The sequence below is a fragment of the Neoarius graeffei genome, chromosome 15 (assembly GCF_027579695.1).
Source record: "Neoarius graeffei isolate fNeoGra1 chromosome 15, fNeoGra1.pri, whole genome shotgun sequence".
Classification (NCBI taxonomy): Eukaryota; Metazoa; Chordata; class Actinopteri; order Siluriformes; family Ariidae; genus Neoarius; species Neoarius graeffei.
Window position 1 is genome coordinate 24146655 of NC_083583.1, and position 15826 is coordinate 24162480.

Sequence of the window (15826 nt, forward strand, 5' to 3'; positions counted from 1 at the left end):
TGGCTAAAAACCGAATAGACTGATAAGTATAATATTTAATTGCAATTAGTTGCCAATACGAGTCACGATATAAGGTTACTAAAACCGAAAACATAATCGAATAACATGTTAATTAAGAAATAAAGCAAATTTCAAAATGACTTCAGTTCTCCTTTAAGAGGCTTTTGGGAAACCCACCCCTAATTAGCATAACTATGGAACACACCAAGATGGTGATACGTGGAAAACATCATGACTCTGCATTGACCTCAGAGAGTTTTGAGTTGCAGGTCTATAATTTGTGGTTTCCATCGCTTTTCTGGCACATTTTCTAGCTGACTCACTTTCATATTTTCCTTTTTTTCCCCACTGGCTTTTAGCTGGTGGGAGAGCGGAGTTTGCCATGTTTATCCATGCTGACTTGTTTTGGTTAAAAGTAGGTCAAACGCCCCACGGTGGTCACATGATATTGTTGCTCACTTGCTTCGGCAATCTCCAGAATCATAAAATGCGGGACTCATTTTATTTTGGCAAAACATTTACACACAGAATACATGGTGTGTTTAGCAGCAAAACATCTCAAAACTCCAACAGCAATAGACATAGAACATTTTGCCCAGAATTCAACTTTGCAGTCAGAACCTTTAAACACACCACCTTGAAACGAAAGTGTTTCCTTCATTACAAAAACTTTTGATTTGATTCTTTGTTTTAAATGTATTTGTGTTCCTTGTAAGCCTAAAAAACTTGGAAAGCTTTGTCTGTTGACTAACTTTCCAGTCGTACAAAACCCATGTTAAATGGCAAAACAGATCAAAAGTCTTGGAAATATTAGTTACTTTTTGGAAAAGTGAGGTGTGGCTATAAAAGTACCCACATGACAAATTCACTTTATTTTCCTCAGATGACACACAATCAACTATTTACTTTGCATCACTCTTTACTTTATATGATGACTATTATAAGTCAATATTTGTTTGTTTATTCTCTATGACCACGAGAGCCTAAAGCATGTTGATATCTTAATTTCTGAATGGACTTGGTCTTAAATTGTTCTCATGGCTTTCATTCACTCTTTTTAGAATGCTGCTTCTAAATCATTTTTAAAATTAACTAGTCCTTGGTTTCTAATTGTAAGTAAAGCTATATACATATGACATTTCAATAAAACCTGGTATAGTAATGATTCATGTGCATTTGTTTCATTGTCTCATCTCATCTCATTATCTGTAGCCACTTTATCCTTCTACAGGGTCGCAGGCAAGCTGGAGCCTATCCCAGCTGACTACGGGCGAAAGGCGGGGTACACCCTGGACAAGTCGCCAGGTCATCACAGGGCTGACACATAGACACAGACAACCATTCACACTCACATTCACACCTACGGTCAATTTAGAGTCACCAGTTAACCTAACCTGCATGTCTTTGGACTGTGGGGGAAACTGGAGCACCCGGAGGAAACCCACGCGGACACGGGGAGAACATGCAAACTCTGCACAGAAAGGCCCTCGCCGGCCATGGGGCTCGAACCCAGGACCTTCTTGCTGTGAGGCGACAGCGCTAACCACTACACCACCGTGCCGCCTTGTTTCATTGTATGTACATGAAAATATTCTGTAAAACGGTTTTCCCTCAAATTCCAATTTTCATTTTTTACTTACCAAGCATGCCTTTGTTGGCGTTGGACAGGCACAAGTCCTTCTCTGCACTGGGCAAAGCGAAGGCCACTACAAAACACTCCACACCATCAGCCATAAGTGCCAGGCCTAGCACGGTGAAGAGGATCCACTGGAAGCGCCCATGGCCGCAGTCCTCCATGATGCTCTCGTACTGCTCAGCCAATGTCTCTTCTTTTTCCAAGGCAGCCAACTTGGCCTTCAACCTGGCCTCCCGACGAGCAGCTCGACGTGCCTCCTTGATTTCATCTGGGTGAGGAATGCCCTGATATTCCCCCTCATACATCTGATCATCCTCATCCTGTCCTTCAGTGGCATCACTGGCTGCATCTTCCTCCTGGGCAGGATCGTCGGAGTATCCATCCACACCTTCCTCTCCGTAGGTGTGCTGGCTTTCGCCTTCATTGTCTTGCATGCTGTTTTGGTAATGGCTGTCCATTTTGACCACGTTTTGGAATTGCCTTAGTATCCTCCAAATCACAGCTGGCTATATTAACATAATCCTCAGAAGGCACTTTGTCTGGACCTCAGAATCACTATTCCAGATGTCAGTACTGATGACGATGTGCTATTTATGGGTTTCCTATTGAGATCTGCAGTTGAACCATAGGCCTCAGAGTCAATTGTGATGGTTAACTACTTCTCTTTGAAATCTTCTATGAAAAGAGAGAGAATATTAGTGAGTATGATCAGAAATTGAGTGCTGGAGTTTGTACTTCATTTGGTAATAAGGTGCCACTTAAGAGTCTCAGAAACTTGCTGCTCAGAAATGTACTCAAATATTATAATAAACAAACTGATCCATTCATGGAAATGGTAAAAAATACATTTTTACCATATATAAAATGGAGTTACAGTTGCCACCTCAACAGCAGCCTCTTTTTTTTTTTTAAATCAGCTTTATTGCTTTATTATTTACAGTTCCACTTAATGTTGTGGAGCTTTACTTTTCACTTTTACAAAGCACTGATACTGGAGATTTCTTCTAAAATGTGAAACATCTCACAGCGAAAGCCACTATATCAACTCTTATCCACATTTTATTATGGTGATGTGAAACATCCACCATGCAAGACCCTGTGCAAGTTGTTATTATAGAAAAGAGACAGTACTGTGCAAAAGTCTTAATCACCCTATTTGTTTTTTTCATACAAACTTTGCTATAGATTTCTATTTTATGATGCCTACATTATCGAGTCAGTACAAAAACATTTTAGAGTCCAAATGTTTGTTTTCCAGCACAAAATTAAATCGTACAGAAGAAAAAAGTTTGTATCCAAGCAGCATTACATAAGAGACCACTTTTCAGATTAAAAAAGAAAACATAATGAAGGCTGCTGGGTTTTGGTGCAACATTAAGATGCAAGTGTGACAGTCAAAGTGTCCAGAAGAACTGTGGCTGGTTCTGCAAGATCCTCAGTAAAACCTACAGCTCATTTCCTTATAAAACTGCACTCATTGTACCTGAGACTGTTTTTTTTTTTAAAGCAAAGCATTGTCTCACACCAAATATTGACTTTTTCATTTATTATGGCTTACTGCTGTTTATAGTATTTTTTTAATGTTGAAACATTTAATTTTGTTATTTTTTAAGACATTTTTGGTCTACAGCATTTCTTTACATGTGCCTAAAACTTTTGCACAGCACTGTATATTAGAAGGAGTGCATTATTATAAACCTGTGATGTGCTTCACCGCTGGATCTATTGTCAGAGCTGCTGTTCGAGAAAATTCAGACCAATCAGAATCAAGAACTCAACAGCATTGTATAGAACCAAGCTTACATAGGAGTGGAAGTCACTCAGGATCTATCTTGAATGCCTAATTTCTACTTATTATCAATATGATCCATGTTGATATCATAAAACTTGGACATACAGGATCTGAACAGGAATTTCATCTACAAGCATTTGAACTGTAAAGACACAAATGTATGGGGCATTGTGGTTCATGCATATACATTGTTTTCATGACAAAAAAAAAAAACAAATAATGCCTTGTTACTTTTTGTCCAAAAACATACGAAGGCATTGTGTGCATAAATACTACTCACCAAATTGCAAAAAAGTTGGGACACTGTGTAAAACATAATTAACAAACAAAAAAACAGAATATGCAGATTTGCAAATCATGAAAACCCTATATTTTCATTGAAAATAGTACAAAGACAACATATCACATGTTGAAACTGAAACTTTGTTTCTTGAAAATATATATGCTCATTTTGAATTTGATGTCAGCAAGATGTTTCAGAAAAGTTGGGACAAGGGCAACAAAAGACTGAAAAAGTTGTGTAATGCGGGAAAATAAATGAATTTGGTTAACTGGCAACAGGTCAGTAACATGATTGGGTATAAAAAAAGCATCCCAGAGAGGCGGAGTCTCTCAGAAGTAGAGATGGGGAGGGGTTCACTGCTCTGTGAAAGACTGCATGGGCAAACAGTGCAACAATTTAAGAATAACATTCCTCAATGTAAAATTGCAAAGAATTTGGGGAAAACATCATCTATGGTCCATAATATCATTAAAAGAATCTGGAGAAATCTCTAAAGGCAAGAGACAAGGCTGAAAACCAACATTGGATGTCTGTGATCTTCAGGCGACACTGCATTAAAAGCAGACATGTGTCTGTAGTGGAAATCACTGTATGGGCTCAGGAACACTTCAGAAAACCATCGTCTGTGAAAACAGTTCATTACTGCGTCCACAAATGCAAGTTAAAATCAGATATAAACAATATCCATAAACACCGCCACCTTCTCTGGGCCCGAGCTCTTTTACAATGGACTGAGGCGAAATGGGAAATTGTTCCGAGGTCTGACGAATCAAAAGTAGAAATTCTTTTTAGAAATCATGGACACAGAGTTCTCCAGGCTAAAGAGGAGTGGGACCATCCAGCTTGTTATCAGTGCACAGTTCAAAAGCCAGCATCTGTGATGGTATGAGGGTGCATTAGTGCACATGACATGGGTAGCTTGTACAGCTGGGAAGGCATCATTAATCCTGAATGATATATACATGTTTCAGAGCAATATGCTGCCATCCAGACAAAATCTTTTTCAGAGAAGGCCTTCCTTCTTTCAGCAAGACAATGCCTAACCGCTTTCTGCACATGCATGGCTCTGTAGTAAAAGAGTCCAGGTGTTAAACTGGCCTGCCTGCAGTCCAGACCTGTCTCCCGTTTAAAACATTTGGCGCATCATGAAGTGCAAAATACGACAAAGGAGACCCCGAACTGTTGAGTAACTGAAATTGTATATCAGGCAAGAATAGGACAACATTTCTCTTTCAAAACTACAGCAGTTGGTCTCCTCAGTTCCCAAACGTTTCCAGAATGTTGTTAAAAGTAGACGCGATGGAACACAGTGGTAAACATGCCCCCATCCCAACTTTTTTGAAATGTGTTGCTGAGATCAAATTCAAAATTAGCATATATTTTTCAAAAAACAATACAATTTCTCAGTTTCAACATTTGATATGTTGTCTTTGTACTATTTTCAATGAAATATAGGTTTTCCATTATTTGCAAATCTTCACATAATGTTTTTATTTCTGTTTTACACAGTGTCCCAACTTTTTTGGAATTGGAGTTGTAAAAAAGTGAAAGCAACTTTTTGGATCAATTTTCTGTATTCCTACTAATTACATCATGTATCACTCTGTAGTGGTTTATTGCTACAGAAGACTGGACTCTTTTTGCCATATAAAGGTTTATGCTGAGGACAAAGGAATTTGTTAGAAATGAAGAGAAAATGAATAGTTTTGTAAAAGTCATGAAGTCATCACATTCATGTTGTGACTCAGAATTGCTTTGTTATTCATAAAATGAAAATGATAGTCACCCTTTTCTGCACAAAGATTAAAATTTGTGAGTTTTTTTTTTATTTCTGCTCACAACATTTTTAAAAACTTTTTTCACATTTTTGGGGACAAAGTGCAGCAAGATGTTATTTTCTTTTGTCAAGAAAGAAATGCAGTTTGTGGCACAATTCATTCTGTTCACAAAAATGGCCTTGTTACAAACGGCACCCACAAAAAAAGCTCCTCAGTGAGACATTTTTATGAGAAGATTCAGAAGGTTAGCTACTCTTCTTAGACTGTGACATGGTTAAGAAATTGTGTCAAGAGCTATGATTGAATCCACATGCACTGTGGGGAATTTCATTCTGCTGAATGATCCACAGTGCAAAAGGGAAGAGTGGACTGTATAAACAGGAAATGGAAATGATGATGATGATGATGATGATGATGAAAGTCATTGATGAAGTTAAAAAAAAAAAGCCAAAGAAATATACAAATAGGCTGACAAACTGCAATGTTTTATAAATCAAACTCAAATGTGAATTTGGAAAGTTGTGTGCTTGCAGATGTGTCCCACTCTTCCAGGGTCTATTGGAATCTGCTGGAGTCACGATCACGAGCAGGTCTGTCTGATGCCACACAACAGATGTGACCGATGAAAAGGGATTATAAAACAAAATCTCCTGATTTTGGTGTGTAGCCGGTGTGTCTCTGGTGTTAAAACGGTCATTGTGATTCCAGATGGCGTTTCGGAATTGTACATGACTTCTGTAAGCACTATTCAATTTTTAATTCTGATTGGTCAGAAGGTGTTGATTTGTTTTCTATAACAGCAGCTCTGACTTCTGACTGCAAGGCAAATCACAGATTTATATTAATGCACTTGCTGTAACAACACATTCATAGGGACTTGCATGGCTGACAATAAACAAGTAAAAAGGTATCATAAAGTATAAGATTTTCTGTCACAGCAAAGGCCTTGTTTCTTGGTATCAAGCTGCATTTTATTTGTCTAATCAACTTCAGTTTCAAAGAGAAAGGGACAGAATGACTGTTTATTACTGATGTCCTGTAAATGCTAACAGGACCGTGTTTCACAGACATTCCACAATACTAAATGCAACTCTAAATGGATATAAAGAAATAAATGACATTATTTAATGAATAAAAATAGGGAAAAAAAGGAATAAACACTTTGCAAAGTGCTATTATTAGAAAATAAATATAAACTTCTGAATGGCAACAATAGCTCAACTTTGTGTTGGGCCACATCGCACCATCTGGTCACTGATTATTTTCCTATAATAGTATGTCCCATGATGTTTTATTCCTTTCATACATGTACAGTGTCCTCCATGATTATTAAAGATCAGAAAATAGGGTTAGAAAAAAATCCACCCTTTGGCGAAGTTGCTTCATCTCATACTGAAAAAATGAGAAAAATCCAACCTTTAATTGAAATAAATTTATTCAGAGAAAAACAAATCCTTCATGAAGAAACAACTATTTTCAACAAAAACACATGTTCCAATAGTATTGGCACCCATGGAAATTATAGTGCACACAGTGTAACTGAAGCATGTTTCCCATTTAAATTGTACTGTGTTTTTGAATTGATCGGAGTGTGTAGGAACTTTCAAGCTGTAATCCGTGACTTCCTGATTAACTGGGGTACAAATATGAGGTGACACAGAGGCCAAATTCCCTTAGTCATCCATCAACATGGGAAAGAAAAGAGAACCCACAAACCAAATGATGGAGAAGTGTGTTGACCTTCATAAATCAGGGAATGGTGATAAAAAATAGCTACTCATATGAAAATGTTCATTTCTACTGTTAGGGCAAGAATGAAAAAGTGGACAGCAAATGGAACTGTTACAAACTTACCTGGAAGAGGACCCAAGTTTATTTTATCCCCACATACAGTCGGAAGGATGGTAAGAGAGGCAAAAAAAAAAATCCCCAAGGTAACCCTAAGATAAGTAAAATCTTTGGGTTTCCAAGTCTCCAAAACCACCATCAGATGCCACCTCCATGCCAACAGATTATTTGGAAGGTCTGACAGAAAAAAGCCTTTTCTGTCAGTTAGCCACAAATGTAAGCACCTGTAGTTTGTGAAACGCTACTACAACTTTAACTGGAACTGTTGTCTATGGTCTGATGTAACAAAAATGGAGCTTTTTGGCAGTAAACACTCAAAGTGGGCTTGGTGTAAAACGAAGGATGGCTAGAATGAAAAGAACCCAATCCCAACTGCAAAATATGGAGGAAGTTCTGCAATGTTTTGGGGTTGTTTTTCCTCCAAAGGCCTTGGAAACCTTGTTAGGGAAATACCATCTCATCTCATTATCTCTAGCCGCTTTATCCTTCTACAGGGTCGCAGGCAAGCTGGAGCCTATCCCAGCTGACTATGGGCGAAAGGCAGGGTACACCCTGGACAAGTCGCCAGGTCATCACAGGGCTGACACATAGACACAGACAACCATTCACACTTACGGTCAATTTAGAGTCACCAGTTAACCTAACCTGCATGTCTTTGGGGGAAACCGGAGCACCCGGAGGAAACCCACACGGACACGGGGAGAACATGCAAACTCCGCACAGAAAGGCCCTCGCCGGCCCCGGGGCTCGAACCCAGGACCTTCTTGCTGTGAGGCGACAGCGCTAACCACTACACCACCGTGCCGCCGGGAAATACCAGAACATTTTAAATCAAAATCTGGCTGCCTTCAGCAGGGAACTAAAACTGGGTTGTCACTGGATCTTCCAGCAGGACAATGATCTGAAGCATGTGTCCAAATCAACACAAAAATGGTTCACTGAGCACAGAATTAAGTTTCTACCCTAGCCATCTCAGTCCCTTGACCTGAACCCCATTGAAAACCTGTGGGGTGAGCTGAAGAGGAGAGCACACAAGACAGGGCCTAGAACCCTGGATGATCTGGAGAGATTGTGTGAAGAGGAATGGTCTCAGATGCCCTGCTCTGTATCTCCAACCTTATAAAATGTTATAGGAGAAGACTTGGTGCTGTTTTACTGGCAAAGGGAGGTTGTTTCAAAGTATTACATGCAGAGGTGGCAATATTAGTGGCAGATGTGTTTTTGTTGAAAATAATTATTTCTTGATAATTGATGAGGGATTTGTTTTTCTGTGAATAAATTTGTTTCAATTAAAGGTTAGATTTTTTTTCATTTTTTTCTGTGCGAGATGAAGCGACTTCACCCAAATGTGGATTTTTTTCTAACCCTTTTTACTAATCTTTACGGGGGGTGTCAATAATCATGGAGGGAATTGTATACCACAAATAATGGCTGGTTCTGATTGGACATTGTTTGAGTAGGTGAAGCCTTTTGTCAGGTCACAGCAAAGAGATTGCTTTTAATATGGATACCACAAAGGACGTATTTATCTCAGTGAGTCATCTGTCAAAATACCAAAACACTTCCAGATTTTGGGAAGAGGATTTTTACAGCACCTGTGTGATATAATCTGTAATATCTGTAAAATCTGTTGTCTGTCATATATTTGTAAAGATGCAGTATTTTTCTATCAGGCTTTGACTGAGTGTGTGAGCAATGTTTAATTTGTAACAGTAGTTATCACATTATTGATATTAATCAGATTTTATTCAAACCAGGAAATTATGTTGATTGGATAAACAGTATCTGAAAGAAGACATTGAAAAGAAGCGACGCAACTCCACATTTCATACCTTAAATCGATATCACTTCTATGACTGGTCAGAAATATTTTATGCATCAGTATAGTGGAGAGATACAGCTTTACATTGATCATAAGACATCCTTTTAATCTTGAAATCCAAAAACTGTTTCTGTTGAGATTTTCTACTGAAGAATAAACAAATATACAACTCACCAGAATGACCATTTCTTTTTGATACTTAGATGTTTCCTTAAATATGGAAAAAGAATTCCAGGATAGAGAATTTCTGAATGCAAACCCTGTCAGTTTCGCAGAAAATGATGGGACAAACCAGCGGATTAGGATGCAATCTCACCCCTCCCAATCAGCTCAACTCTGGAGAATCTCCCTCTGCCTGGAGCTGGCAGGCTGAATGAGACACTCTGTTCCAGCTAGAAGAACCCTGAACTTTTAAAAAGAGGGGAATAATACAGAAATAAAATAAAAGTTCCATTGACACTGTGCTCAAGTCATCCTCAAGATATTTATTTTGTATGTAGTCACTATGTGCCAACGTATTATCATGGAGGGCTTTGCGGTTTCTTGGTAACATCACAAGCCACTTTATTTTTGTCATATTAACTTCAAGACAATGAAATAAGTGACCCCTGGTAAGGGAAAAATAACTGCTTATCATTGTTATAACACTAAATCTAACTGAATAAATACATAACAAGCACGTTTTGTTAGTATTTGCAAATTGCTATGGTATAAAAGGAATAAAAGACTTAGGAACAAGCTGCTATTGAAAAATAACTTTGCACTTGGTTGCGTCACATCACTCAGTCATTGATATTTTCCTCGAAGTGCATACCTCATGCGTTTTATTCCCTACTTGTCTTCCATCTGGCTTTATATCGTAGCTCTATTGTGCTCCTGTATTTTGTTGAATGTTGCAACACTTATGTGGAAGAATGACATTTCACCCCACTGTCTGAGCTTGCACTTGAGCAAGTCAAAGTCAGACTTTGACTTCGACTGGATGTTTATTGTTGTATGCTTTTACATATTATTACTCAACTTGCAGTATTCTAGCCTACTGAGAATCATTAAAGCCACCAGATTCCTGCTTCCTTTGTACAAGGACTTGAGTAGCACTTTAAGGACTTTGATGAAATCACTTAGGCGAGGCTTGGACTTGAGAGCTGATAATTTGACTTGAGGGTAAATCTATTTACTGCAACAGTGATCAGTAGGAAATATAATACTGTGGCCTGGAACACAAGCAATATCTTTTTATTAGAATATGCTTCACTCACCATCACTCACCTCACACCATTTACTAGGTAATACAAATGACATCCTGTCAACCCTGCACTCATATTTAGTTGGTTTGGCTTGCTAAGACATAATCATGGAGAGGTGATGCTTTGGATTGGACAGAGGTAAAGCTACCTAATCCCACAGCCAGATAATTCTACCAAAGAAGATTAGCTCCACCCAAGCAGAGTCACTGGCTAAATTTAGATCACGCATTCCCCCAGTTTGCTCCCTCTACTTTTTTTTTTTGCTGGCTTAGTTTATCCAATCATCATTTAGTGATGTGTCCAGAGATTTACCCAACCCATTTGCATGATGTATATGGAGAAGCTTAAAAAATGGTGATTAGTAGTAGACATTTAGAGGTATTCAGTACATTCCAGTGTTGTAGTCAAGTCACTAAACCTTGACTCCGAGTCCAGTCCCGAGTCCCCAGTGTTCAAGTCCAAGTCAAGTCCAAGCCATTAAAGAAAATTTCAAGTCAAGTTCACTATTGATCTGGGGCCCTGTTTACATTATTTCGAATCAGCGGATCATCAGATTAACGTTTTTAAAACGAGTCGCGTGCACACAGCAACGCCAATACACGGATACGCTAATCACATGACTAATTAGACGGCACGTCACATGATCCCAGTGCATATCGGGCATGCGCAAGTCACTCACCACTTGCAAGTGGAAGGATGGCAAGCGAACACCTTCTCCAGCAGATAAACACACCTGGCTGTGATGTTCATGTTCTCACTGAGTTTAAGCGCCTGAAGGAGGTTGAAATGTGTAAATAAACCTCAGTGCAGCTCAGCGCTTCCTCCTGCGCTCCAAATCACTCCGCCCTGAACAGCGAGTGCCCTCTGGAGGGTGCGCACTCCGGCCCTGCGCAGCTCACAGAGCGCGCGAGTGAAGCGCACGAGCAGTGATTCGGGACTGAGCCGCTGTGTGTGAGATCCCAATGCCAGCGAATCAGGAAGGTGGATGTCACAGTGACGTTGTCCAATGACGATGTCAGCTAGAGCTCAGCACAGCGTATCCATGTATTCTCAATGTTTACACAGCACCGGACCAGACACGATCTGGATTGAATACGTGGACCCTGGCGGATTCCTGTTTCCCGGCGTTTCCAGGCATTTTAATGTAAACGGACAGTGCATCCACGAAGAAAATGAGACAGATACGGTCTAATGTAAACTTGGCCTGAGCCAAGTCCGAGAACAAGACTCCAACCGCACTATTTGATGGTGGCTGTTTCTGCCTTTATGTGAAACTGTCTCTACTACCGTGTTGGACTAATGTTACTGCTCAACTGTCCCATTGTAGTTAATAGGCTACAGATAAAAAGCTTGTTCATTGCTCAGCAAGCCCCATCCACTATCAGCAGGGCAATTAACATGAGAGAGGGTTAACACTAGCTAGTTCATCGGTCAGCAAGCAAACCCCGCTATCAACAGGGCAATGAACATAGCGTGTCACTTAAGCCCTGTCCACACGGCAACGGATTCAGGTGACTCCGATACAATTCCTTATCGTTTAGGCCTGGCGTCCACACGGCACCGGTGTTTTGGGTGCCCAAAATGCAATCTTTTTGAGAACGGGTTCCAGAGTGGAAAGATCTGGCAACGTTGCCGTTGTGAAGTCGTCTGGATGAGTAGAACGGATTTGTTTACGATGACGTCACAACCACATGACTGTGAGTGCTTCACGCCGGGTAGAAGTGTAACGAATATCACCAGGAAAAAGCCTTACAGAGCACTAGTGAGAGTGAAACACGAGCTTGGATATTATTATTATTATTATTATTATTATGTTCAGTGTTAGTTCACAGTAGTAATGCAAGAAGCAGAATAGTGACAGTAATAGTGAAGCAAAAACATGCAATTGTACAAACACTGCAGCTCTACAGCAAAATATTCATTTATGAAATGGTCTGATTCTTAACACCAGTAGTGCCAATGATCTTCTCATTGCGATGCGAGTTGTCAACAAATCCTATAACTTGGTTCATGAAACGCGCTTACAAAATATTTTCACTGTGAATATTTATTGTGTAATGGTGCAATCCCGCCAGCAAAAATAGGGGAAAAAAGGAGCGATCTCACCTCTTCAGATGTTGATTTAAGTCCGACAATACATTCCTCAAAAAGGGCGTAGAGGAGCAAATTAATCCAATTTATTCCGGACCATTAAAGACGCTGCCTTCCGCGTAGAATCATACGTCATCCTCGCCGCCATATTGGAGAGGTCAAAGCGGAGAATAAAGATTAGCTGCGTTTAACTGTACCAACAGGTTTACCGTCCAAACGAGATCATATGGGATTACCTTTCACAGGTGAGAAACAACAAATTAATCCATCAACGTGTATCATTCAATTTATTCCGGACCATTGAAGACGCCGCCTTCCGCGTAGAATCATACGTCATCCTCGCCGCCATTTTGGATAGGTCAAAGCGGAGAATAAAGATTAGCTGCGTTTAACTGTACCAACAGGTTTTCTGTCCAAACGAGATCACATGGGATTACCTTTCACAGGTGAGACTAGAAAAATATTTTTCATTGTATTTGGTCATTATAATGTAATTTTACAAACAGATTTTCCTGACTTTGTAGCTAATATGAAGTCTTGCGAATAATAGTTTATGTGCATGCGTCGTTACTTCTTCTATTGTTCTGGTGTCTCCGAAGGGACCGTCTTACAGTGCCCCTAGAGGTGTGGCATGTGTATTGCATCGTTTTCAGCAAGCGTTACGTTGCCATATGGACCTGATATTTTACTGATTGTTGCCCATTTGGACGCGATATATTTTTAAATAACATCTCGTTGCCGTTGTCGTGTGGATGTAGCCTTAGGCCAAGTTTACATTAGACCGTATCTGTCTCGTTTTCTTCGCAGATGCACTGTCCATTTACATTAAAACGCCGGGAAACGGGAATCCGCCAGGGCCCACATATTCAATCCAGTTCGTATGTGATCCGGTGCTGTGTAAACATTGAGGATACGCAGATACGCTGTGCTAAGCTCTAGCTGACGTCGTCATTGGACAACGTCACTGTGACATCCACCTTCCTGATTCACTGCCGTTGGTCATGTGACGCGACTGCTGAAAAACGGCGCGGACTTCCGCCTTGTATCACCTTTCATTAAAGAATATAAAAGTATGAAAATACTGCAAATACTGATGCAAATACTGCTCATTGTGTAGTTATGATTGTCTTTAGGCTTGCCATCCTTCCACTTGCAAGTGGTAAGTGACGCGCATGCCCAATATGCACTGGGATCACACACACAGCGGCTCAGTCCCGAATCACTGCTCGTGCGCTTCACTCGCGCGCTCTGTGAGCTGCGCAGGGCCGGAGTGCGCACCCTCCAGAGGGCACTCGCTGTTCAGGGCGGAGTGATTTGGAGCCCAGGATGCCTGCGGAGCCGAGCTGGTGAGGAGAACACATTTCAACTTACGTGCCGTCTAATTAGTCATGTGATTAGCATATCCGTGTATTGGTGTTGCTGTGTGCACGCGAATCGTGTATTGGTGTTGTTGTGTGCACGCTAATCGTTTTTAAAAACGTTAATCTGATGATCCGCTGATACGGTCTAATGTAAACCCAGTGGCGGTTCTAGACCAAAATTACTAGGGGGGCCGAGGTGGGGCCAGTGTTTTTTCAGGGGGGCACATATGGGCAAAACATGGCAATATTTAAGCGTTCAAAATGTTTTGTTTAGTTTATTTAAAACCAAAACAAAATACATTGAGCATAAATACAATGAGATAAACATTCTGTCTCAATAGCCTAAACATAAAATAAATTGTGCTCAGTAAATCTTAAAACCATGTTTCTCTTTTTTGTAAAATAAGATTTCTATTTTTTCATACAATGAACCTTTTCTTCAGACGTGGCTGCACTGGAGTGTTGTCCAAGCACTTGCTGATATCTGGAGAAAGATGAATACAGTAAATATGAGAGTGCAACTGAGAACAACATTTATTTATCATTATTAATTTATTATTATATCTATTATTTGTATTTTATATTTATTAATTGGCGGCACGGTGGTGTAGTGGTTAGCGCTGTCGCCTCACAGCAAGAAGGTCCTGGGTTCGAGCCCCGTGGCCGGCGAGGGCCTTTCTGTGTGGAGTTTGCATGTTCTCCCCGTGTCCACGTGGGTTTCCTCCGGGTGCTCCGGTTTCCCCCACAGTCCAAAGACATGCAGGTTAGGTTAACTGGTGACTCTAAATTGACCGTAGGTGTGAATGGTTGTCTGTGTCTATGTGTCAGCCCTGTGATGACCTGGCGACTTGTCCAGGGTGTACCCCGCCTTTCGCCCGTAGTCAGCTGGGATAGGCTCCAGCTTGCCTGCGACCCTGTAGAAGGATAAAGCGGCTAGAGATAATGAGAATGAGATGAGATTTATTAATTATTATTCAGACTTCACACTTTCAGGGTAGGCTATATGAATTGTAGGTCGACACTGCTCACACACATACATTTGTTCAACATCACAAACCTGATGGTGCTGTACTTGATATGCATGGTGAATCTGGTTGTTCCAATGACTTTTTGGGTTGTCCCTCATTCTGTCCCTCAATCTGATCCTGAATGTCTTCATCCTCACTCTCAGATTGCCTTTCAGATGCCTCACTTTCCACCTCTCCAACCACCACCTCTGGCTCTCTCTCCACCTCTGGCTCTCTCTCCTCTTTCATAATCTTCATCTTCCTTACTCTCTCTATGTTGCTTTTTGCCAACGGGGCAAAAAAGGACATAATGTCCTTCTTGCTCCTTTCCATGATGACAGCCTACAGTAGGTCTATACTAAAAAGTAAACGGAGAGGAATGTAGCCTCTACATATCAAAAGGCCATTAAAGTTTTACAAGAAGGTTAAACACTGTCGGTTATTTTACCCATTTCCCCAAAATATTAAGTTAGGCTACTTATTGCTGTGCAATGCACTTTTAAGAAAGCGCAATAAAACGGATTTATTATTGTAGTGAACAACAACAGTAAAACACGGATATGTGCAAACACTGACGTTACGAAATTGAATAATTTTCCTTACCTTCGCCTTTTTGCAGTAGCCTAGTCCTTGCAGGGCTGCAGCTGTTATCTCTCACGTCCGAAGTTTACACACTGTAAAAAATGATTTGTTGTTTTAACTTAAAAAAGTTAGTGCAAGGGTTGCCTTAAGGGCTGCCTTAAAATTTTGAGTTCACTGAAATTAATATAGTAAGTTCACAACAATTTAACTTACTATGTGAATTCCAGTGAACTCAAAATTTTAAGGCAGCCCTTGCACTAACTTTTTTAAGGTAAAACAACAAATTTTTTTTACAGTGCAATTTGCGCTGCTGCGGGTCTTTCTGCTGCAGGTAACAGTGTGCGTGTAGTGCTTTAAGGAGTCCGTGTAGAACACTCTG

The 15826-nt window shown here is 40.3% G+C and overlaps 1 protein-coding gene across 1 annotated transcript in view; it reads right to left on the reverse strand.

The window, feature by feature from the left end:
* The window catches only part of sv2ba (synaptic vesicle glycoprotein 2Ba), a 56730-nt gene extending 47311 nt beyond the window's left edge, over window positions 1-9419 (reverse strand). The window contains exons 1-2 of the mRNA XM_060940467.1: window positions 9334-9419; window positions 1641-2311 (exon numbers count right to left, since the gene is read on the reverse strand). Of these exons, the coding sequence (XP_060796450.1) occupies window positions 1641-2094 (454 nt within the window). The 5' untranslated portion in view covers window positions 2095-2311; window positions 9334-9419. The remainder of the gene's footprint in view (window positions 1-1640; window positions 2312-9333) is intronic.
* Between the last annotated feature and the right edge of the window lie 6407 nt (window positions 9420-15826).